This window comes from Nerophis lumbriciformis, linkage group LG15, assembly GCF_033978685.3.
Source record: "Nerophis lumbriciformis linkage group LG15, RoL_Nlum_v2.1, whole genome shotgun sequence".
NCBI lineage: Eukaryota > Metazoa > Chordata > Actinopteri > Syngnathiformes > Syngnathidae > Nerophis > Nerophis lumbriciformis.
In genome coordinates, this window is record NC_084562.2 from 13,405,765 (window position 1) to 13,432,407 (window position 26,643).

General features: G+C 39.2%; 1 protein-coding gene across 2 annotated transcripts in view; it reads left to right on the forward strand.

Moving 5' to 3' along the window:
- The window catches only part of kcnq1.1 (potassium voltage-gated channel, KQT-like subfamily, member 1.1), a 127,297-nt gene that overhangs the window by 60,828 nt on the left and 39,826 nt on the right, over positions 1-26,643 (forward strand). For both annotated transcript variants that reach the window (XM_061974820.2, XM_061974819.2), the window contains exon 11: positions 13,447-13,576. In XM_061974820.2, the coding sequence (XP_061830804.2) occupies positions 13,447-13,576 (130 nt within the window). The remainder of the gene's footprint in view (positions 1-13,446; positions 13,577-26,643) is intronic.

Consider the following 26,643-nt stretch of genomic DNA (forward strand, 5'->3'; position numbering starts at 1 on the left):
GCCACCGAAATACCGCGATATTTATAATACCGTTACATCCCTACTGCTTTGTATATTATATGTATATATTCATAAAAACTCACTGTCCAAATACTTTGCCATTTTACTGTAGTTTTCTCATATTTTGCTATGATAGTCTTCAATGTGGTGCATTCTTCGATGTGTGTTGCTTCCATGGCTACGAGCACACAAACGAACGTCACAGAAAACGTAACTTCTCAGGAGTATAGCCATTTAAATCGGGTCTAAAAGAGCTTGCACATAAAGTTATTAGGGATGTCCGATAATATCGGACTGCCGATAATATCGGCCGATAAATGCTTTAAAATGTAATATGGGAAATTATCGGTATCGGTTTCAAAATTATCGGTATCTGTTTCAAAAAGTAAAATTCATGACTTTTTAAAACGCCGCTGTGTACACGGACGTAGGGAGAAGTACAGAGCGTCAATAAACCTTAAAGGCACTTCCTTTGCGTGCCGGCCCAGTCACATAATATCTACGGCTTTTCACACACACAAGTGAATGCCATGCATACAGCCATACAGGTCACACTGAGGGTGGCCGTATAAACAACTTTAACACTGTTACAAATATGCGCCACACTGTGAACCCACACCAAACAAGAATGACAAACACATTTCGGGAGAACATCCGCACCATAACACAACATAAACACAACAGAACAAATACCCAGAACCGCTTGCAGCACTAACTCTTCCGGGACGCTACAATATGCACCCCCCGCTACCCGCTACCCCCGCCCTTCCCAACCCCGCTCCTCATGCTCTCTCAGGGAGAGCATGTCCCAAATTCCAAGCTACTGTTTTGAGGCATGTTAAAAAAAATAATGCTCTTTGTGACTTCAATAATAAATATGGCAGTGCCATGTTGGCATTTTTTTCCATAACTTGAGTTGGTTTATTTTGGAAAACCTTGTTACCATGTTTAATGCATCCAGCAGGCATCACAACAAAATTAGGCATAACAATGTGTTAATTCCACGACTGTATATATCGGTATCGGTTGATATCGGAATCGGTAATTAAGAGTTGGACAATATCGGAATATCGGATATCAGCAAAAAAGCCATTATCGGACATCTCTAAAAGTTATATTTCAAAACTTTCCATTTTTGTCAAACAAAAGGGTTGGTGTGTGTGTGTATAGAAGTACAAGTAGAAAAGTTCCTACTTTAAACGATGAATATAATAAGGTGCCTCATACTGACAAACGGTTCAAAAATGTTAAAAAAAAAAAAAAAAAGCAAAGAGGAGGACATCTTTCATTATTTAATGGCTTTCTGCAGCTGGTAATGAATGTCTCCTGAATGACTGATTTTTTTGATGATTAATTTCCTATCTTTTTGTCCGGTCTTGATATTAGTCTCCATGGTTTAGCGCCTTGTCACACTGTCAAAGGAAATGGTGAGCTGTTGATAAGTGTCCACACGTCTTTCTCATGTCCTCACTACAGCCACTGTCTTTTTATTTTTGTATGAGGACATGCCGTTGATGCAATATTTTTTATGTAAGCACATTTACATTGTTGGCAACATAATTGTGACTAATATTGTTTTTCTACTTGCTTTGTTTCATTATATGTCACCATCATTGGTAGAGGTTGTTGTTGGGTTTTTTTTCATGCTGCAGATCAGCAGCCATCTTTGACGTCTTTTTCTTCACTGCCGTTGAACTCACCACCAACTCCATAAACTATTGTCAAAGTATCGGATCGGAAGATTAGAGTCTAATCTGAAGTCAAAAAATCGGATTGGGATCAGAGGCCAAAAATGCTAATCAGGGCATCCCTATCATGGTCTTTTTACCTGATGGTACCTGTTTTTTGTATTTGGGTTCCCCAAAAGTCCCGAAAATCTGAATCAAACCATGGATGCATGGCGGAGATATTTATCAAAACAATCTTGCCTTCTTCCAAATTTGAACCATTTGGAAATTTGAGACATTAGTGACATATTTTGTTTTAATTATGTCATCTCCATACATGGTAATGGTTTACCCAAAAACTATGCGCGAGTCCACCATTTTCATCCAGTTTTAGTCCAAAGTCGGACTGAGTTGTATGTGCATATGCATGCTAAAATCCTCCGCTGTTGCCATTTTTAATACAAACTAGCGTATAGTTCTACCTTGTGTCTGTCAGTAGACTCAATATGGAAGCACTAAAAACTACAACATGGTGGTGACGCAGTCAAAGGTGGCATGACCTAGAGCAGGGGTAGGGAACCTATGGCTCTCGAGCCAGATGTGGCTCTTTTGATGACTGCATCTGGCTCTCAGATAAATCTTAGCTGACATTGCTTAACACGATAAGTAATGAATAAGTCCAATTGAAAAAAACGTTCAAAATATAAAACATTATAATGCATCTTAATCCATTTTTCTACCGCACCTGTTCAAGAAGTCGCATTAATGGTAAGAAGTATTTTATTTATTATTGGTTGGCTTCAGAATAACAATGTTATTAAAAAGACTAAGAGACTTATTATACTCTAAAAATGTTGGTCTTACTTAAAAATGCACGCATTTAGTTGTATTTAGAGTTTAAAAAAATATTATATGGCTCTCACGGAAATACATTTTAAAATATTTGGTTTGTATGGCTCTCTCAGCCAAAAAGGTTCCTGACCCCTGACATTGAGGATAATTTAAGACCGCCCACAAAACGGCAGATTCTGAAGGGACAGTCAGAAAGCGGCTTGAAGATGGTCTGTAAAATAAAATGCAAAATTTAGACCAAAGAACCACTATTACAGTACATGTTATGTAGACCACAGGGACGTGTTTGAAATGTAGAAACAAATCTTAATAGTACCCCTCAAAAGTTCATGGTTCAGTTTATTTCTAGAACATTAAGGAGGTAAATTTCAAACTCGGACCCCAACGAAACCTCTAGCAGCATGGCGCCCAGAGTGCAGATGGGCAACAGGACCTATCAGTCCCAGACCCATAGCTCCAAACCCCAAGCACGAAGACCCTGGGACGACACCATTGTTCCCCCCTGAAATAAAAAATAAATAAATACAAATATGTTTAAATTACCAGGAAAAAAGTAACGCACGATAAGACCTGAAATTTGGAGAAAAGCTGAGCACCCAGCTTTGATAAAGCAGTAGAACAAAGACACCAAAACCTAGATAAGGCCAGCAAAAGGATCCCACCCCATGCCGAAAGTTAAGTGACCCTCCTGGCAGGGCTTGCTTAAAGGCCTACTGAAATGCGATTTTCTTATTTAAACGGGGATAGCAGGTCCATTCTATGTGTCATACTTGATCATTTCGCGATATTGCCATATTTTTGCTGAAAGGATTTAGTAGAGAACATCGACGATAAAGTTCGCAACTTTTGGTCGCTGATAAAAAAGCCTTGCCTGTACCGGAAGTAGCAGACGAGTAGCGTGACGTCACAGGTTGTGGAGCTCCTCACATCTGCACTTTGTTTACAATCATGACCACCAGCAGCGAGAGCGATTCGGACCGAGAAAGCGACCATTTCCCCATTAATTTGAGTGAGGTTGAAAGATTTGTGGATGAGGAAAGTGAGAGTGAAGGACTAGAGGGCAGTGGGAGCGATTCAGATAGGGAAGATGCTGTGAGAGGCGGGTGCAGTGCCGGCCCAAGCCTCCATGGGGCCCTAAGCAAAATTAGATTTTGGGGCCCTCTATTTCTGCCAATAATATTGATTGATCATTCACACACCTACTATAAACTCATTGCGGCTCTGGCAGTGTTGTTTACATTATCCTATTGTCAGCCTGGCATGTCTTTACAAATGACATGTCATTTATAAAGATATGGGGGTGGCCCAGTTTATAACATAAATAATACCAATGAATGAACGAATGATGTCCAGAGTGCCACATATGGTTCCTAATCTTAAAATGTAGAAAACATTCAGCTACAAGAGTGGCCTGGGGTTGAACAGTCCAAGTGATAAAGCTTTGCATTTACGGTAAAAGTGTCATCTTGTCTCATCAGTCTTGTACATATTAGTCTTTAATTACTAGTTTATATTTTTAGTTAATTGTTCATATTTAATGTTTACTTTGTACAAAGAGAGCGCAGTCTACTGAAGTTAAATTCTCAATAGTTTTCCCCTTTGAAAGACGCAAGGGAAATTCCTTCCATTTCACCATGTTGCTACAATGATCTTCACTGTTTTCATGCTGTTTCAGCAGTGCACCTATGTTGACCCAATCCAGCTGTCCCTCGGCTGCCAGTTTTTAGGACTTTTTGGAAAATAATTTGCAGCAAAAGCAATAGACTGCATCTTTACTTCTTGAATAAGTCAGCCAGCTACGCTTGACTTTTTCTCCATTGACTAGCTGTCTGTAGGTATAATGATAATGAAAACTTCGGCCATCATGCCGTTTGGGGAATGAAAAGTTCTCCTTAATAGACAGTGGTCCTCTGATCACCTGCTCAGTCCTGTCTGAATCTGAGAGGAAAGAAGGCCACTCAGCTGGGTCAACTGGCGGAGCTGATGATGGTCCATGGTGTGAAGGGGACGTTGTGGTGGAAGTTGCTGAGGAAGTGACCAAAGAAAGACAATGACTAAAAAAGAAGGACCTATAAGGTCATTAAATTGCACTGTTAAAATACAGACTGCCCGCCCCAGGAACTGCCGTAGCCACCCAGAACCACTCAAGAAAATCAACGAGCCACAGCAGTCTAAGGGCAGTGTCACAAACCCCACCAAAGGCGACAGCCCAGACACCAGTCGACCCCTCAAAACCAATCCCGAAAACAAAACCGTAGCACCAAGTACCCACAAAAGCACGGTGAGAAATTGCAAACTCCACACACAGAAAGGCCAGAGCTGACATTCAGACCAAAACTTCCTGACTGTGCACCATATGTGCTAACTGTACGTGTGTTCTTCTGTACATGCAACAGGGAACCAATTTTTACACGCATCCCACACACTTGCACAAACAGATGCGCGCCCACGACATACACCCCGAGAGCATTTTGCCTCTCTGCGGTGTGCAGTGGTTCTTAACTATTTTCAATCATATTTCCTGGTCAGCATGTTGATTAATCACAGCACTGCTGCCACCTAACTGGAAGCTTGTGTGTTGTTAAAGCAATACTCAATGCCCCCATGCCATCTCACGACCCCTTACACTGCAAAAACTGAAATCTAAGTAAGATTAAATATCTCAAATAAGGGTGATATTTGCTTATTTTCTGTCTGATAAGATAATTCTTCTCACTAAGCAGATTTTATGTTAGGGTGTTTTACTTGTTTGAAGGGTTTTGGTCCTAAATGATCTCAGTAAGATATTACAGCTTGTAGCTGATATTTGATGACCTATATTGAGTAAAACATGCTTGAAACTAGAATATCAACTGATGCAAAGCTGTGTCATTAACACTCACAAGTATAAAACTACTTATTTAAAGTAATAATTTCATACTTCAAGCATGGGGGGAAAAAAATCATGATGCCGAGCGCATATCATGATGTCAAGATAATGCACTAGCATTTACTTATTTAAGAATATTTTTCAACATATTGAGCAAAAAGGTCTAATTTTTTTTTTTTCTACCAAGAAAAGTGCACTTGTTATTAGTGAGAATATACTTATTTTAAATTATTTTTGGGTTCATTGAGATTAGCTAATTTTACTTGTTTTGGAAAGTCTTGACAAGCCAAATTGTCTTGTTCTATTGGCAGATAATTTTGCTTAGTTCAAGTAAAATACCCCTCATTTTTTTTATGTTTTTTCTTGTTTTTGAACACTGACTTTTTGCAGTGTAGGGACTGAAAGTACTGACAGCATACAGAAAGAGGCCAGACACTACAAAGTTCTACAGGAGCTTAATTTAAGAATATTTTTCAACATATTGAGAAAAAAGATTTTTTATTTTTTTTTCTGTTATGAAAAGTGCGCTTGTTATTAGTGATAATATACTTATTTTAAGGTATTTTTGGGTTCATTGAGGTTAGCTAATTTTACTTGTTTTGGAAAGTCTTGACAAGCCGAATTTTCTTGTTCTATTGGCAGATAATTTTGCTTAGTTCAAGTAAAATACCCCTCATTTTTGTGGTTTTTTTTCTTGTTTTTGAACACTGACTTTTTGCAGTGTAAAATCCCACTATTTGAGAAGCATTGGCTCAGGCGGGGTACACACATAAAGACAATTGGGCTGTTTTTTGTTGCGATGTTTCCCTCTTTCGACCAAAGATATTAAATGCCTGATTATCTTATGTCTTATAGCAGTGGTCCCCAACCACCGGGCCGCACAAGAAAACTTTTTTTTTATTTTTTTATTTTTATTTTTTATTAAATCAACATAAAACACTATATATCAATATATATCAATACAGTCTGCAGGGATACAGTCCGTAAGCACACATGATTGTATTTCTTTATAAAAAATTTAAAAAAAATCACCCCCCCCCCCCGGTCCGCGGGACAAATTTTCAAGCGTTGACCGGTCCGCAGCTACAAAAAGGTTGGGGACCACTGTCTTATAGGGTTGTCCTATAAGATTGTCCTGTGACTTATGGAGTGGAGTCTGACTTGTGGGTGGGAAATAATCATAATGTGTTTGGTGTGCTGTGTTGATGTTATTGTATTGATACGTTGATACCAAGTCGATATCCATACGCAAAAAAATACATTGCCTCAGTATCAACACTATTTCCGAGCCGCGTCAATTGTCGTCAAAGAAGAAAGCTTGCATTTTTTTTTTGCCAGTTTCCGTATGTTTACTTACTCATGAAAGCCTGTCGCAAATGTGGATTTGGCCTTCCAGTTCGCCCTTGCTCATAAACAAGATAATAATGGAACTGTATGGCAGTGTAGCATAACTGTAGGTGTGGCGTAATTCCGCTTCACAATCACAACACATCTCATATGCGCCTGGTTTGCCAGAAAATACTGTAAGACTTAAGAGAGATGATCTCCGATGGACTTTAGCGAAAGGTAGAGTTATGTAATAAAAGTGGAAGAGAAGTGGATGTTGTGTTGTGTATTTATTCTGGAATCAAATACAAACCCTGTTTTCATATGAGTTGGGGAATTGTGTTAGATGTAAATATAAACGGAATACAATGATTTGCAAATCCTTTTCAACCCATATTCAATTGAATGCACTACAAAGACAACATATTTGATGTTCAAACTCATAAACTTATTTTTTTTTTGCAAATAATAATTAACTTAGAATTTCATGGCTGCAACATGTGCCAAAGTAGTTGGGAAAGGGCATGTTCACCACTGTGTCATGGCCTTTCCTTTTAACAACACTCGTTTGGGAACTGAGGAGACACAATTTTTAAGCTTCTCAGGTGGAATTATTTCCCATTCTTGCTTGATTTACAGCTTAAGTTGTTCAACAGTCTCTGTTGTGGTATTTTAGGCTTCATAATGCGCCACACATTTTCAATGGGAGACAGGTCTGGACTACAGGCAGGCCAGTCTAGTACACGCACTCTTTTACTATGAAGCCACGTTGATGTAACACGTGGCTTGGCATTGTCTTGCTGAAATAAGCAGGGGCGGCGTCCATGGTAACGTTGCTTGGATGGCAACATATGTTGCTCCAAAACCTGTATGTACCTTTCAGCATTAATGGTGCCTTCACAGATGTGTAAGTTACCCATGCCTTGGCCACTAATACACCCCCATAACATCACACATGCTGCCTTTTACACTTTGCGCCTATAACAATCCGGATGGTCATTTCCTATTTGGTCCGGAGGACACAACGTCCACAGTTTCCAAAAACAATTTGAAATGTGGACTCGTCAGACCACAGAACACTTTTCCAATTTGTATCAGTCCATCTTAGATGAGCTCAGGCCCAGCGAAGCCGACTGCGTTTCTGGGTGTTGTTGATAAACGATTTTCGCCTTGCATAGGAGAGTTTTAACTTGCACTTACAGATGTAGCGACCAACTGTAGTTACTGACAGTGGGTTTCTGAAGTGTTCCTGAGCTCATGTGGTGATATCCTTTACACACCGATGTCGCTTGTTGATGCAGTACAGCCTGAGAGATCGAAGGTCACGGGCTTAGCTGCTTACGTGCAGTGATTTCTCCAGATTCTCTGAACCCTTTGATGATATTACGGACCGTAGATGGTGAAATCCTTAAATTCCGTGCAATGGCTGCTTGAGAAAAGTTTTTCTTAAACTGTTCAACAATTTGTTCACGCATTTGTTGACAAAGTGGTGACCCTCGCCCCATCCTTGTTTGTGAATGACTGAGCATTTCATGGAATCTACTTTTATACCCAATCATGGCCCCCATCTGTTCCCAATTAGCCTGCACACCTGTGGGATATTTCAAATAAGTGTTTGATGAGCATTCCTCAACTTTATCAGTATTTATTGCCACCTTTCCCAACTTCTTTGTCATGTGTTTCTGGCATCAAATTCTAAAGTTAATGATTATTTGCAAAAAAAAAAAAAGGTTTATCAGTTTGAACATCAAATATGTTGTCTTTGTAGCATATTCAACTGAATATGGGTTGAAAATGATTTGCAAATCATTGTATTCCATTTATATTTACATCTAACACAATTTCCCAACTCACATGGAAACAGGGTTTGTACAAGCGGTCACGAAAGTGTTCTCTGCACAAGTGAGAGCTGAGGTCCGCCACCACAAGCCCAGGGAGTGCACATTCGAACAATGTGCAGAAAACCCAACCTTTATCATTTGCTAAGAAAACACAGCTTACGGACACACTTTCGTCATTTGAGCACCGCTGGTTTATTTATTTCACCAGCTGAGACCTGGGGGCCATTTGCTGAACGCAGCTTTTTTAAGGACGAACGGCATATTGTAGAAATAAAATAATCAATCAATCAAAGTTTGTTTGTACAGCCCTTAATCACAATGCCTCAAAGGACTTCACAAACCACAACGACATCCCTTGATCTGAACCCACATCCAGGCAAGGAAAAACTCTAAAAGCCCAAAACGGGAAAAAGAAGAAACCTTGGGAAGAGGCCGCAGATGTACACTGCAAAAACAACAACAAAAATTTGTGGTATTTTATTTGAACTCAGGAAAATTATCTGCCAATAGAACAAGAAAATTTGGCTCGTCAAGACTTTCCAAAACAAGTAAAATTAGCTAACCTCAATGAACCCCAAAATACCTTAAAATAAGTATATTCTCACTAATAACAAGTGAAAATAAATATGTTGAAAAATATTCTTAAATTAAGTAAATGCTAGTGCCATTATCTTGACATAATGATCTGTGCTCGGCATAACATTTCTTGCAACAAGCAAACTTACACTAAAAACTAGTTTATTTTTCATAATGGAAAGGCAACAAGGCAACCGCTTGTTACTCTCGGGGTCTACAAGCCACTCAGGCAAATCATATGGTCTAAAAAAAAATTTTCCCATCGATAACATGACATCATCGCGCCAAGTGCGTGCTCTTTCAGTCAATTAGTGCGCGAGATATATATATATATATATATATATATATATATATATATATATATATATATATATATATATATATATATATATATATATATTTACGTATATATAGTGAAGAGAAGTGAATTATATTTATATAGCGCTTTTCTCTAGTGACTCAAAGCGCTTTACATAGTGAAACCCAATTTATCTAAGTTACATTTAAACCAGTGTGGGTGGCACTGGGAGCAGGTGGGTAAAGTGTCTTGCCCAAGGACACAACGGCAGTGACTAGGATGGCGGAAGCGGGGATCGAACCTGGAACCCTCAAGTTGCTGGCACGGCCACTCTACCAACCGAGCTATGCCGCCCCGATAATATATATATATATATATATATATATATATATATATATTTATATATATAATATATAAATATATATATATATAAATATATATATATATATGTATATATATATATATATATATATATATTTACGTATATATATGTATATGTATATATATATATATATATATGTATATATATATATATTTACGTATATATATATATATATATATATATATATATATATATATATATATATATATATATTTACGTATATATATGTGTGTATATATATATATATATATATCTATATACAGCCCGGCCCCCAGCCAAATTGTTTTTTATTGCAATTTTGAGGAATTTACCTGAATGTGCATGAACTATTTCTGTTCAAAATAGTTTGAAATGTGACATGTTAAATGTTTAAAAATTAACTCTCCGTTTACTGTACTGTGCCAACTGTACTACTATATGAGTATGTATTTTCTCTGGTTTCATTGAAAATAAAACAGCAAAGTCAATTTGGCTGTCATCTGTTTTAGTTATGAGACACAATTGTGTCAAAGTCATGATTTTTTTGTTCATGCATGAAATGAGAAATTATTACTTTGAAAAAGTAGTTTTATACTTGCGAGTGTTGACGACACAGCTTTGCAACACTTGATATTGTAGTTTCAAGCATGTTTTACTCAATATAGGTCATCAAATCTCAGCAACAAGCTGTAATATCTTACTGAGATCATTTAGGACCAAAACACTTAAAACAAGTAAAGCACTCTAACATAAAATCTGCTTAGTGAGAAGAATTATCTTATCAGACAGAAAATATGCAAATATCACCCTTATTTGAGATATTTAATCTTACTTAGATTTCAGTTTTTGCAGTGTAGGGACCCCGCTTCCAACGTGCCAACTCCGCCTACCGCCCGAATGTAGCTGAGATAGGCTCCAGCACCCCCTGTGACCCCAAAAGGGACAAGTGGTAGAAAATAAATGGATGGATGGACAACGTGCCAACTTCCCTGATTTTGGGTTTTGTATATCTAATACCTCTGCCCTTCATGTTGTTTGTTTTTCTGTAGCCGCATGTTGAAATAAAATCCAAATCACACCCGTACTCTACACGTTTTCTAGTTAACGCATGTACCTTTCACAACAATCACGGCCAAAGTAATTGAGTTCTTTTTGCCTTTTCCAAATTCAAATTGCCACTCCGTTGTGCTACGAGCCCAGTAATTGCAGCATGATCTCAATCCTGTCTGCTTGAAAAGACATCCACTATCGGCATCACGGAAAGGAATCTCGTGTTTGAGCACAGATGACTGGAACGTGCTAATGTGGTGCAGGCTCAAATTATTTGTCAGCTGAAAAGACAAATAAGGATTATACTGGGCTGATGTGACAGCACTGTTATTTACATTTGATGTACCGTATTTTTCGGAGTATAAGTCGCACCGGAGTATAAATCACACCTGCCGAAAATGCATAATAAAGAAGGAAAAAAACATATATAAATCGCACTGGGGTATAACTCGCATTTTTTGGGGAAATTTATTTGATGAAACCCAACACCAAGAATAGACATTTGAAAGGCAATTTAAAATAAATGAAGAATAGTGAACAACAGGCTGAATAGGTGTACGTTATATGACGCATAAATAACCAACTGAGAACATGCCTGGTATGTTAACGTAACATATTATGGTAAGAGTCATTCAAATAACTATAACATATAGAACATGCTATACATTTACTAAACAATCTGTCACTCCTAATCGCTAAATCCCATGAAATCTTATACGTCTAGTCCTGGGGTCGGCAACCCAAAATGTTGAAGGAGCCATATTGGACCAAAAATACAAAAACAAATCTGTCTGGAGCCGCAAAAAATTAAAAGCCATATTACATACAGATAGTGTGTCATGAGATATAAATTGAATTAAGATGACTTAAAGGAAACTAAAAGACCTCAAATATACCTACAGATGAGGCATAATTATGCAATATGTACATATAGCTAGCCTAAATAGCATGTTAGCATCTATTAGCTTGCAGTCATGCAGTGACCAAATATGTCTGATTAGCAACAAACTCACCTTTGTGCATTCATGCACAACATAAAAAGTCTGGTGGACAAAATGAGACAGAAAAATAAGTGGCATAAAACACGTCCTAGAAAGTCTGAGAAAGTTATACATGTAAACAAACTACGGTGAGTTTAAGGACCGCCAAAATTAGTAGGACAAAACGGTGCTCGCCAAATACTCGAATCAGTGAAGCATGTTTAATATAAACAGTGTGCTTTATAACATTTAGGAAGGTTTGTGTCATGTTTGTCCTCCTACAGAAACCATATTAAAACAAAGAAATATTTTTTTTTCCCCTCACCTTTTTCCATTTTTCATACATTTTTGAAAAAGCTCCAGAGAGCCACTAGGGCGGCGCTTCTAGAGCTGCGGGTTGCCGACCCCTGGTCTAGTCTCTTACGTGAATGAGCTAAATAATATTATTTGATATTTTACGGTAATGTGTTAATAATTTCACACATAAGTTGCTCCTGAGTAAAAGTCGCACCCCCGGCCAAACTATGAAAAAAACTGCGACTTATAGTCCAAAAAATACGGTATACTACTAATTGGCTACGACTATTAATACTATCAAAACCACCGTGTTCATTTATGAGACAACCCTGATTAGGAGAATTATGTATAATAATTAGAGACAATATCGGCAGGCCGATATTCGGCCGATAAATGCGTTAAAATGTAATATCGGAAATTATCGGTATGTTTTTTTTTATTATCGGTATCGATTTTTGTTTGTTAGTTTTCTTTTATTAAATCAACATAAAAAACACAAGATACACTTACAATTAGTGCACCAACCCAAAAAACCTCCCTCCCCCATTTACACTCATTCACACAAAAGGGTTGTTTCTTTCTGTTATTAATATTCTGGTTCCTACATTATATATCAATATATATCAATACAATCTGTAAGGGATACAATCCGTAAGCACACATGATTGTGCGTGCTGCTGGTCCACTAATAGTACTAACCTTTAACAGTTAATTTTTACTAATTTTCATTAATTACTAGTTTCTATGTAACTGTTTTTATATTGTTTTACTTTCTTTTTTATTCAAGAAAATGTTTTTAATGTATTTATCTTATTTTATAAATTTTTTTAAAAAGTACCTTATCTTCACCATACCTGGTTGTCCAAATTAGGCATAATAATGTGTTAATTCCACGACTGCATATATCGGTTGATATCGGTATCGGTAATTAAAGAGTTGGAAAATATCGGAATATCGGCAAAAAGCCATTATCGGACATCCCTAATAATAATGTACTTCAAAAGGACCCAATCATTGTCTTCTTTGTCATTCCTTATATAGTCTGTAAGGAAACCCGAAGAAAAGAAAACATTTCCATCTAGTATTCACATTACCATGATTGGTGAATAGCTGCAAATATTTCAGTGGAGGTATTTTCTTCAGTTGGTTCAATCTGTCTGGGATTTCATTATTTTTTATGTCACCTGCTCTTGTTCTGCAGATGTGATGTTGTAACTGTGATTACTGGCATTCACGCTGAGTGGTTCCCAGAAAGCCTCATCATGTAAAGACCCTTCACACAAAATTGGAATGAAAGTCTTGTAAACAAGACGGTGTGTGTATTTCTAGAGAAAAGAAGTCCCGACCTTCAGGATGTCGATTCTCCCAGTGGCCTGCAGAGAAACTGCTCTTTTGCCGACGACCTGGAACAGGAGTCAGAGCGAGACTGTGGTCTGGATGCGGCTACTTCTGTGTCACAGTGAGTTGACTCTCAGCTGTTAATTGCCATGATGCTGGTTTCATGGCGGGGCTTAGTTAACACTTTTGCACCTTCGCAAAAACATTCTGGTTTGATTGACACATATATTACAAAATCTGTCACAATGTTTTTTCTAATTACACTGTGGTTTGCGGTGGTGTAGAACTGCACAGCTTCATACTGAGAAGTTAATGTTGCGGTCTGAGTACAAAATCAAGGAAATAAAACATTAGAATCTTGAAAAGCACTCGGACAGCAGAGACCTCCTTCAGGTCCTAAATCCCAACGGTAAAAAATAATCCTGACGGTGTTCTGGATCAGCCCCAAAATATATTCACTTGCTCCTTGTCCCATTTCTGACATTTCCTAATAGTTTAATAAACAATTGGCTATTCCTTTTTGAGATACAGTCGTGGTCAAAAGTTTACATAGACTTGTGAAGGACATAATCTCATGGCTGTCTTGAGTTTCCAATCATTTCTACAACTCTTATTTTTTTTGTGATAGAGTACTTGTTTGTCACAAAAAACATTCATGAAATTTGATTATTTTATGAATATATTAAGGGTCTACTGACAATGTGACCAAATCTGCTGGGTCAAAAGTATACATACAGCAATGTTAATATTTGGTTACATGTCCCTTGGCAAGTTTCACTGCAATAAGGCACTTTTGGTAGTGTTGCGTTTGGACCAGTTGTGCCTCCCAGGGAATTCAAGTCACAAGACGCTCCCAAGCTCTTTACGACACTTAAAGCTGAGTAGAAAAACCACCAGAGACAGAATAGGTATTTTGTAATATATTTGCAAAGCTTTGTAAATACATTGAGACCAGTCCAGCATAGAACATTCAATCGCGCCGCCAAGATGGTCTGCCTCTCCCGAAAAACCCTCTCCCCTCTTAAGTCTCTCTTCCTCCCACCCTGGCAGTCATGTCTCTCTAGCCAAAACACATGCCCATTATCTCTCTTTCTTACATTCCTCACTCAAGGTTAAGCACACAGTTTTGCAGACAACCAAAAGACCACAATTGGAAGAAAAACACTAGCTGTTTTGTAATATGATTATGAAATAAAAGAAGTAACACTTAAATTCGGATATATGTAAATATCTGCCTCCGACAGTAGCCATCCACAAGCTTCTGACAAGCTTCTGGTTGAATTTTTGACCACTTCTCTTGACAAAATTAGTGCAGTTCAGCTAAATGTGTTGGTTTTCTGACATGGACTTGTTTCTTCAGCATTGTCCACACGTTTACCGTATTTTTCGACTATAAGTCGCAGTTTTTTTCATAGTTTGGCCGGGCTCCAGTGCGATTTATATATGTTTTTTCCTTCTTTATTATGCATTTTCGGCAGGTGCGACTTATACTCCAGTGCGACTTATACTCCGCAAAATACGGTAAGTCAGGACTTTGGGAAGGCCATTCTAAAACCTTAATTCTAGCCTGATTTAGCCATTCCTTTACCACTTTTGACATGGGTTTGGGGTCATCGTCCTGTTGGAACAACCAACTGCGCCCAAGACCCAACCTCCGGGCTGATGGTTTTAGGTTTTCCTGAAGAATTTGTTGGTAATCCTCCTTTTTCATTGTCCCATTTACTCTCTGTAAAGCAGGGGTGTCAAACTCAAATACAGAGTGGGCCAACATTTAAAACTAAACAAAGCCACGGGCCAAGGTTGAACAAATTAACCTTTAACATACTCTACGAGCTATCGTCACGTCCGCTTTACATCCATTCTAACATCGTTCAGACCCAGTCACAAGATATGTGCGGCTTCTGTACGCACACACGAGTGAATTCAACGCATACTTCATCAAAAGCGATACAGGTTACACTAAGGGTGCCAGTGTAAAAAACTTTAACACTGTTAGAAATATACACCACACTGTGAATCCACATTAAACAAGAATGACAAACATATTTCGGGAGAACATCCGCACCGTAACACAACATAAGCACAACAGAACAAATACCCAGAATCCTTTGCAGCACTAACTCTTCCGGGACGCTACAAAATACACCCCCGCTACCACCAAACCTCCCCACCCCCACACATACACACCTTGTAGCATCCCGGAAGAGTTAGTGCTGCAAAGGGTTCTGGTTTGGTGTAGATTCACAGTGTGGCGTATATTTCTAACAGTGTTAAAGTTTTTTATTCGGCTACCCTCAGTGTAACCTGTATCGCTGTTGATGAAGTATGCGTTGCAGAAGCCGCACATGTTATGTGACTGGGCCAGCACTCGTTGGGCTAGCTGGCTGGCTGGCTGGCTGGCGTTCGGAAGACTCCCGGGAGGATCGGCGGGCCAGCTTTAGTGTTAATTTGATATCGCCTCAAGGGCCAAATTTGGCCCGCGGGCCAGAGTTTGACACCCATGCTGTAAAGCAGCAGTTCCATTGGCAGCAAAACAATACTACACCACCATGCTTGACGGTAGGTTTGGTGTTCCTGGGATTAAAGGCCTCGCCTTTTCTCCTTCAAACATATTACTGGGTATTGTGGCCAAACAGCTCAATTTTTGTTTCATCTGACCACAGAACTTTCCTCCAGAAGGTCTTATCTTTGTCCATGTGATGTCAAGGCAGCCATGACATTATGTTCTTTACAAGTGTATGGAAACTTTTGACCACGACTGTATCTATAGAAGAATGAAAGAAATGGGGTAAGGACTCTTTTCAGTCATCCACTGTCTTTTCCTCTGTGAGTGTAGGCGGGGCCCGTAGCATATACACACACAGAGAAGTTGAAGCTTTCAATGTAAACGTAAGATAACGTTGTAGAAGTTATCCACATCATCCTCAAAATGTAATGATTTGATTCTTATCTGCAGCCATCAGAGCGCTGCTCTGTAAGCCATCACCGCAGGGGGTAGAAGCGGCGAAGGTGTAGGTTAGGAGGTGGGGGTACGTGTGCGTGGCTGTGTCGTCGTTCATGGGTGCGTGTTATTTCTATAAGCCTAGGGGGTCGCTCTGCTCGAGTCAAAGTGGCAAGGGATTTTCGCTGAATTGGTCTTGCTGGGGTGTTTACAGCATTGCAGAGGAAGCCGTTTTGTAAATAAGAATGGTTTTGGTTAGGCTGAGCAAACATATTCCAACCGTTTGTCTGCTTTAATTGTCCATTCTGGCTCTCAAAGTGATCATAATTACTCGCTTGCAGTGGTACTACTCATCGCTCCTCCTTTTTCCCGCACGGCTACAATAGGAGCCAATCCGCTTCTGCTGAACGAGCCCAAACACGATGAAAGCCAATCAATGACCATTTCAAAGAGTGATTGACCATTGTTTTTCACCCTCTACAAGACCCCTTCTACACTAAGCCGGATAAGGTTATCCAGGGTAAATCCCACCTAACCTTACCCATGTCCACACACAACAATGCCAATGCGCGGAAAAATGCGCGCGTCATAGTCACCTCTGACCTGGAAGTGTATCCTTACTAGAGATGTCCGATATCGGCCGATAAATCCGTTAAAATGTAATATCGGAAATTATCGGTATCGTTTTTTTTATTATCGGTATCGTTTTTTTATTTTTTATTTGTATTTATTTTTTATTTTTTTATATTAAATCAACATAAAAAACACAAGATACACTTACAATTAGTGCACAAACCCATTTACACTCATTCACACAAAAGGGTTGTTTCGTTCTGTTATTAATATTCTGGTTCCTACATTATATATCAATATATATCAATACAGTCTGCAAGGGATACAGTTCGTAAGCACACATAATTGTGCGTGCTGCTGGTCCACTAATAGTACTAACCTTTAACAGTTAATGTTACTAATTTTCATTAATTACTAGTTTCTATGTAACTGTTTTTATATTGTTTTACTTTCCTTTGTATTCAAGAAAATGTTTTTAATTTATTTATCTTTTTTTATTAATTTTTTTAAAAAGTACCTTATCTTCACCATACCTAGTTGTCCAAATTAGGCATAATAATGTGTTAATTCCACGACTGTATATATCGGTTGATATCGGTATCGGTAATTAAAGCGTTGGACAATATCGGCATATCGGATATCGGCAAAAAGCCATTATCGGACATCCCTATTCCTTACCCTGTGTTTCTATGTAGACTCTTGCCACATTTCTTTTAACAGTCATCATCGGCGGTCACTCGAACGAGTATGACGATCCTCCTGGTAGGGGTGTATCCCTTTATGGAGGTTGCCTGTGCGTGACTTTGTTTAACGTGGGGAGACTGGTGCACAGACAGTCACCACACGATCCCTGACAGAATCGGGTCAGGGTCACAGCTGTTCTGTGACTTAATTCAAGTGAGAACAAATGATCATAGGTTGTGATCTGTTTTAATATAAACAAAGTGAGGCCTCACTTCTCTCTTATAAATACAGTTCTAATTCTACAGGAGTAAAAAGGTAAATTTGAGTCGTTATATTATGATTTTTTTCCTGATAATAGTTTGACTTTCTTTGTGTAGTATCAGTGTTTTGGGGGAGTTTTACCATGCAATCAAATGTTGCAGTTAAATAAGATGCAATTTTAAGAGAATAAATGTACACTTGGTGGTTGACTCTTAGACTGCAATTGCAAATTATTATTATCGGCGGTCACTCGAACGAGTATGACGATCCTCCTGGTAGGGGTGTATCCCTTTATGGAGGATGCCTGTGCGTGACTTTGTTTAACGTGGGGAGACTGGTGCACAGACAGTCACCACACGATCCTTGACAGAATCGGGTCAGGGTCCAGTGGCATGGAGTCCAAGACGACTGGGGACCCTTTTCTGCTGCAGCCTTCTTCCGCCATCGCGGCCGTTGTGGTAGTTCTTAAATTTACCGTCTTCCGCCTGCTCTGCCGTTGAGGTCTTCACCGTATCCCTAGCTAGGGGGCAGTCAGGTACTAGGCCTTTGCCAAGGACCACCTGGGGTAACAGTAGTAAAGGGGTTAACCTCCTAGTGCCCCAAGACCCCATAGAGGAGCCTCCACTGCCGGATGCACTTTAACGTAAACAGTTTAACAGTAAACCTTGCTTGCCTCACCATCAGCAGCTGTTAGACTATTGTAGTGAATCACACCTGAGCCATCATATATTAATCATATCTTTAATGGTCATTTGAAAGTAAACAAGGTGATAAAGAACATTTTACAACAACTAACAACAGGACACCGGCGGTCGTACTTGACGGCCGCAACCACTTCATGGCTTCACAATAATTATGGAGTACAAAACTAAACATTGAGTAATCGCTCGACATACATCGCGGACAATAACTGACGGTCTGCTTTGCCAGTCCAAATGCATTCGCTATTTTTTGTAGTCTTCTCTTGTCCACGGGAGCCTGCATTGTCGTCTCCCCTTAGACAAATGGACAAAGTTTTTCACTAAGTAGAATCACAGCTGACCTGGACATTTGAAAGTTCTCTTGCCGTTCCTCTCACACAACACACTCGTTGACAAACATATCCCACCAGGCTGCCGTTCTTCCAGGGCTTATCCAAAACCGTTGCTCAACATTGCTATGTTGCCATCTGAGATGTGTTGTATCCTAAATAGCGGCAATCGGCCGTTTTCGTTTTCGCTACCTGCCTCCACACTACAACCATCCGTTTCAATACATGCGTAATCTGTTGAATCGCTCAAGCCGCTGAAATCCGAGTCTGAATCCGAGCTAATGTCGCTATACCTTGTAGACATAGCCCAAGAAGAGGGCGAGGCAACTCGCAGGCGAACAGAGACTGTAATTCCCTAATAGGGAAGTGGTACTTTTGCTTCCCGATTAAACCATATGGACAGTGAAAGACTAATCAGAGGAAATAACTGTAAAGTAACTGAGCTGTGATGTAAGAGCTTACAGTTAAGTGAAACAAATGGGGCTACAATTTTGACCCTTGGGACTTCCTTTCTAAATTGTCTTGTAATGAGTCTCGCAATGCTTGGTATGGCGTTGTTGGGAAAGGGCACGTCTGTGCAAAATTTAACACCCTACTTACAAATAGTTAGAGGTAGAGGTGCAACGATTAACCGACAAAACTTGACAGTAAAATTTGTTGCCGACAAATTGATTTGCCGGTTAAGAGTTGGTGACGTCACAGCTCGGGTTTTTATGGACGGAAGCAAACATTTGCGAGTTAACGATGAACAGCAGCAACAGAAAAAGAAAAAAGGCCGTGGCGACAGGCAAGAACACAGTGGGTGAAAACATAAAAAGTAAGGAAATATTTCGCACTAAAAACGTCAACGCGGATCCGGCTTTTCAAGGCAGTACATCTGAGATGCGGGGGCATTTTAAGCGGAGACATGTCAGCATGTTCGCTTGTTGGCTAACAACAGAGAGACAAAGATGTTTTCAACAATCATTGTAGACAAATTTTGCCAACTAAACCTTGTCTTTTTACTTGTTTCCATCTTTCTAAACAAGTCATCATCATCATCATCAAAAAAAATGTTATCAAAGTGTCAGATAGCTCTGTTTTGTTTGTTTTTATTGCTACTATTTTGACTGTCCTTTGTTTACATATAAATGATTGTATTACTTTTTTAATTTAATTAATTAATCTACTTTTTAATTGTTACTTTGCCTGCCCTTTCTTTTAAATGGACAAAAGCTTAATAGAGTTAATATTGTTGTAACAACCTAATGAGAAGCACAATTACAGTATAAATCAGGGATCCCCAAACCTTTTGACTCGGGGGCCGCATTTGGTTAAAAAAATTTGGCCAGGGGCCTGGTTGTGTGTATATACAGTATATATATATATATATATATATATATATATATATATATATATATATATATATATATATTTATATTCTAACTTCTACCTTGTTTACTTCCGTGACAACCTGTTTTGTAATCCATCAGAAATATCTATCTATATAGTCCGAGCATAATGATGTCACATTAGTGCATTTTTAGACAATATGATTTGCCTGAGCGGCTAGGAGACACCGAGAGTAACAAGCGGTGGAAAATTGATTAGAAAGAACAGATTTAAAAAAAAAAAAAAAAAAAATTTAAATGTTTTTTTTTTTTTTACTTCGGACTTCCTGCGGGCCGGATTTTGGACGCTGGGGGTGCAGGAGTTTGGGGACCCCTGACATATTTCTAAATAAAGTATTCATCTTTATTGTTAGCAGACCTCAAGCTGAATTTTAAAAACTGATGGCTAAATTGAAAGCAGTGAATGGTTGTCCATCCAACCATTTTCTACCGCTTGTCCCTTTCGGGTTCGCAGGGCGTGCTGTAGCCTATCTCAGCTGCATTCGGGCGGAAGGCGGGGTACACCCTAGACAAGTCGCCACCTCATCGCAGGGCCAACACAGATAGACAGACAACATTCACACACTAGGGCCAAATTAGCGTTGCCAATCAACCTATGGTTGTACGCTTTATAATACGATTAGTCGACTAATCGATCGTTAAGATAGTTGATGACTTGTCGACTATCAAAATAGTTGTTAATTGCAGCAGTGGCGGAACAAATGACCGGGTCCTTTAAACCAGTGTTTTTCAACCTTTTTTGAGCCAAGTCACATGTTTTGCGTTGCAAAAATCCAGAGGCACACCACCAGCAGAAATCATAAACTCAGTTGACAGTTAAAAGTCATTGTCGCAATTGTTGGTATGACTTTAAACCATAACCAACCATGCTTCAATATAGCTCTTGTCTCAAAGTAGGTGTACTGTCACGACCTGTCACATCAGGCCATGACTTATTTTGTGTTTTTTTGCTGTTTTCCTGTGTGTAGTGTTTTAGTTCTTGTCTTGCGCTCCTATTCTGGTGGCTTTTTCTCTTTTTTTGGTATTTTCCTGTAGCAGTTTCATGTCTTCCTTTGAGCATACTTGCCAACCCTCCCGGATTTTCCGGGAGACTCACGAAATTCAGCGCCTCTCCCGAAAACCTCCTGGGACAAATTTTCTCCCGAAAATCTCCCGAAATTCAGGCACACAATATAAACAGCGTACCTGCCCAATCACGTTATAACTGTAGAATGATCGAGGGCGAGTTATTGGTTTCTTATGTGGGTTTATTGTTAGGCAGTTTCATTAACGTCCTCCCAGCGCGGTAACAACACACAACAACAGCATTTCGTCTACCGTGAAGCAGTTCGTCTGCCGTAAACAGCAATGTTGTGACACTCTTAAACAGGACAATACTGCCATCTAGTGCATTTGATGAAAGCACTTTTTGCGTGCCACACAGCAATGCATCATCAGTGAGGGCGTTCAGCATGGTTAGAAAAATAGTGACAAATAGAACAAGGATGGACAATTCAACCCTTAACTCAACAATGAGTAGATGAGTGTTATGTGTGTGTATATGTGTAAATAAATGAACACTGAAATTCAAGTATTTCTTTTATTTATATATTTATATATATATATATATATATATATATATATATATATATATATATATATATATATATATATATATATAAAATACTTGACTTAGTATTTCTTATATATATATATATATATATATATATATATATATATATATATATATATATATATATATATATATATATATATATACATATATATATATATATATGAAATACTTGACTTAGTATTTCTTATATATATATATATATATATATATATATATATACAGTATATATATATGTATATGACATACTTGACTTGGGGAATCCTAGCTGTAAATATACTCCTCCCCTCTTAACCACGCCCCGCCCCCAACCTCCCGAAATCGGAGGTCTCAAGGTTGGCAAGTATGCCTTTGAGCGATATTTCTCGCATCTACTTTGTTTTAGCAATCAAGAACATTTCAGTTGTTTTTATCTTTCTTTGTGGGGACATTGTTGATTGTCATGTCATGTTCGGATGTACATTGTGGACGCCGTCTTTGCTCCACAGTAAGTTTTTGTTGTCATCCAGCATTCTGTTTTTGTTTACTTTGTAGCCAGCTTCAATGCCTTTTCTTAAGGGAACTCACCTGTTGTTTATTTTTGGTATAAGCATTAGACACCTTTTTACCTGCATTTACAAAGCAATTAACTACCGGCTGCCACCTCCTGACATGGAAGAGTATTAGACAGCACCGACACTCAACAACAACAACACATCATTTGCAGACTATAATTACTGGTTTGCAAAAAAATGTTTTTAACCCAAATATGTGAAATTCGATAATCTCCCACGGCACACCAGACTGTATCTCACAGCACACTAGTGTGCTGCGGCACAGTGGTTGAAAAACATTGCTTTAAACCCTGTGCTATCGGGTGGCAAGACTGGGGATTTTAGCTCAGTGGTCAGGACGCTCGCCTCTCATGCCGGTGACATGGGTTTACGCCCCGCTCGGAGCAGTAGGAAAAACTCAACGCAGTCGAGAGAGTACACAACCGCTACATTTAGTTTATTGTTTCCTTTCCTTCATTTTTATGTTTATATGAACTGATGGCAACTTTGTAGTAAAAATGCTCACCCAGCTTGTACTCTGTTGACAAGTGACGAATGACATTGGTGGACGGTGGATGTCAATTTTACCCAAAATACACTTGGAAACAATATGGTCGATCCACTTGTTAATGTGCACGTCGCAAAGTGAAATGTGGGAGCGGAAAAAAAAGCCAGTCATACAGCACAACGTTTTTTCTTACACCTTCTAAATCACTAAAGTCAGTCTTGTAAAGTTTTTAGCAACCATGACTCATCCTGACTAGGGCAACGTATAAGCCCACATACTCTTTCATTAGTGGTGGTTGCAATAAAACTGTTTGCATGACCTGAGCACCTCCGGTCCTAAACTGTGGTAGAGGCCGGCCCAGAGCTGGGCCACATCCCCGTTCCAGGTAGGACCCTACTAGGGCCTGGGACAGGGGTTGCAACGTTCTCCCAGCCTCCCCTGAAGCCCCCCCCCCTATTGGACGAAATTTCAAGATTAACTATAAAATACACTATAACCTTCACATGTGAACTTGATGTTACACTCTTTAAAATTGTGAGCAACTGTTCAATATTTCATTACATTTTGCAAAACTTTATTTTGTAACGAAGAACTGAATCTCAAAATGTACAAGTGTGTGAGCCATATATATCAATTAATACTTGTTCATCATTTCTATGACTCTTCCTGTCTCTGTTCATCTCTGTTGCCACCTGCTGTTGATACTCTGTGACACTCTACGCCAGGGGTGTCGAAACTTACATACATATTTTGATAACACAATTTATATATAATTAATAATTATCATAGGAGGAAGTGTTGTTGTGTGTCGGGGGTAGGGATGTCCCGATCCAGGTTTTTGCACTTCCGATCCGATACCGATATTGTTTTTGCACTTCCGATCCGATACCGATACTGACCGATACCGATACTGACCGATACTGGCCTATCCGAGCATGTATTAAAGTTTAAAGTTATTTAGCCTACTTAGTTGTCAGAATCATGTTGAAAAGGGTTTTAGTACTCTTGATAACAACTAGCCAGCTGAATTAGGGGAGTTTGAATAATACACAATGGTTGGTAACAAGAAACTGACCTGTTTATTCAAGGATAAACACAAAATTATACATGACAAACAGAAATGGCATCATTGAACTAGGGCTGGGCGATACGGCCTTTTTTTAATATTGCGATATTTTAAGGCCATATTGCGATACACGATATATATCTCGATATTTTGCCTTAGCCTTGAATGAACACTTGATGCATATAATCACAGCAGTAGGATGATTCTATGTGTCTACATTAAAACATTGTTCTTCATACTGCATTAATATATGCTACTTTTAAACTTTCATGCAGAGAGGGAAATCACAACTAAAAAAATCACAATTTTTTTCATACGGTGTTGATGTGGAAATGTTTGCCTCGGCATTTTGATGGTGTGGGCGTGTGGCACCGAATGGAGATAAGCGTCTCGACAGACGTTACAATATTTGAACAATGATGACGAAAACTGTTTTCTCTGTCGTGTCCGTGTGTCGAAAATTCTCATGCGCTTATTTTTTTATTTGATTTTGTGCGTGGCATAGATTTGCCGTGCGCAGAGGACGCTTGAGCAGGCGCGCACCTTAGCGGCTGTGCTAGCATCACAGCTAACGTTAGCCATGCCGCTACCTCGCTCTCTGCTGGGAGAGGGCGTATACGTATGTGACGTATGACGTGACAGTATGTGACGTATGACGTGACAGTATGTGACGTATGACGTGACAGTATGTGACGTGTGTAAGAAGGTGCGCTCGCTGTCTGTGAGAGGGAGACACAGGAAAGAGTGAGAAGAGCCTGTCGTGTAATGCCAGCAGCTAAAAGCAACTGTGTGAGAATCCCCAGACCTGTGGATGTGTTGAAGGTGTGCTGGAAAATGCGGAACGGAAATTAGGGAGCAGCAGAAAAGTGAAATGTATTATTTAAATCGGTGCGTTGGAAAACACGGACCGGAGTTTTTTTTAAACTGGATCTGGATCGGCATTTTCCCATGCCTTGCCGATACGCATTTTTTTGCAAATATCGGCGGCCGATCCGATCCAAATATCGGATCGGGACATCCCTAGTCGGGGGAAGCGAAGACTCACGGAGACGAAAGTGTTTTCATTGGAAGTAAAACCTGTTGGAATTGTGTTATCACAAGATTGGTAATAAAAGTTGAAAATAGCGTCGGCGAGGTGTAATTGCTTCTGGGGGCTATAATATATTATATTACTTTAATTCGTGTACAAGTTTTAAAAAAAGCCCTTATTTTCAAAGTATGGCAGTAATAAAAATGCCGTGGCTGTGTGCCACATTCAATTACATTAAAGGAAAAGTCACGTTTTCCACATGATGGCGACAAATTGACACCAATCAGATGTTTAAGTTTGATATAAATAATAATAATAATAATAATACATTTTATTTATAAGGCGCCTTTCTGGGCACTCAAGGACACCGTACAAAATCACAACAATAAAATCTAGTTGGATAAAAAAACAACAACAACAACAACAAAGATAGAGAAGAAAAGATTATTACAATGAATAGGCAGTCAGGAATAGGTGTGTTTTGAGTCTTGATTTGAAGAGGGATATTGAATCTAAGTTGCGAAGGTCTGGTGGTAAAGAGTTCCAAAGATGTGGGGCAGAGCGGCTGAAAGCTCGGGCACCCATGATGGACAGTTTAAATAAGGGGACAGTGAGATGGATGGATGAAGAAGATCTTGGGGAACGTGAGGGTGTGGCGACATGGATCAGGTCAGAGAGATATGATGGAGAGAGGTTATGGATGGCTTTGAAAGTGAGGGGAATTATTTTAAAGTAGATGCGATGTTTGATGGGTAGCCAGTGGAGTTGCTGCAGAACAGGGGTGATGTGTTGGATTGAAGGGGTTCTGGTGATTATCCGGGCTGCAGAGTTCTGGAGAAGCTGAAGTTTGTGAATCACCCTGCAGGGCCAGATTGAGGACGCCGGCGGACCGCTCTTGGCCCGCATTTTGTAGTTTGGACACCCCTGCTCTAAGCTCAGTGGCCACTTCCCTCTGAGCACAGCTTGTTTGACACCTCGCAATGGTGAGGTACTGCTGATGTCTTGGTCTCATGTTGTTAAAATGTAAACACCATGATGAACAGGATGTTTACATACTATTATGACTCCAGCACATGATGTTGTTCAGCTCCGTGTTGCAAAACAAGTAGTCCAAAAAAGTTGGACGCGGTTTCAGAGAAGGTGAAATTTAACTCATTTGTAAAGGTTATAGTGCATTTTATTGTGCATCTGTAAATTTCTCCTGAAAGTCAAATATCCCTGACTCTTTGTAAGTAGTGTATGTAACAATTTGTTCATCTGTTTCCCCTCAACTTATCCATGTTTATGTAAAAACAGTGTCTTAAAATTGATTAACAAACTTAAATGCGGTACCCTAAAACCTGCAAATACCTGCAGACTCTGTGAATTGCCTTGTCAATCAATTTTGCTAGACAATGTGGACATTCCCACCACACACAGAATATCGGTGTTTGGTGAGATTAGGTGCTCTACAAAGCAGGGATGTGCCGATCGATCGGCCAGCAATCTGTATAAACGTATTTGATCGAATTTGTCGATTTTTGCCTTTTTATGCCGTTCACAATAGACTATCCACACCA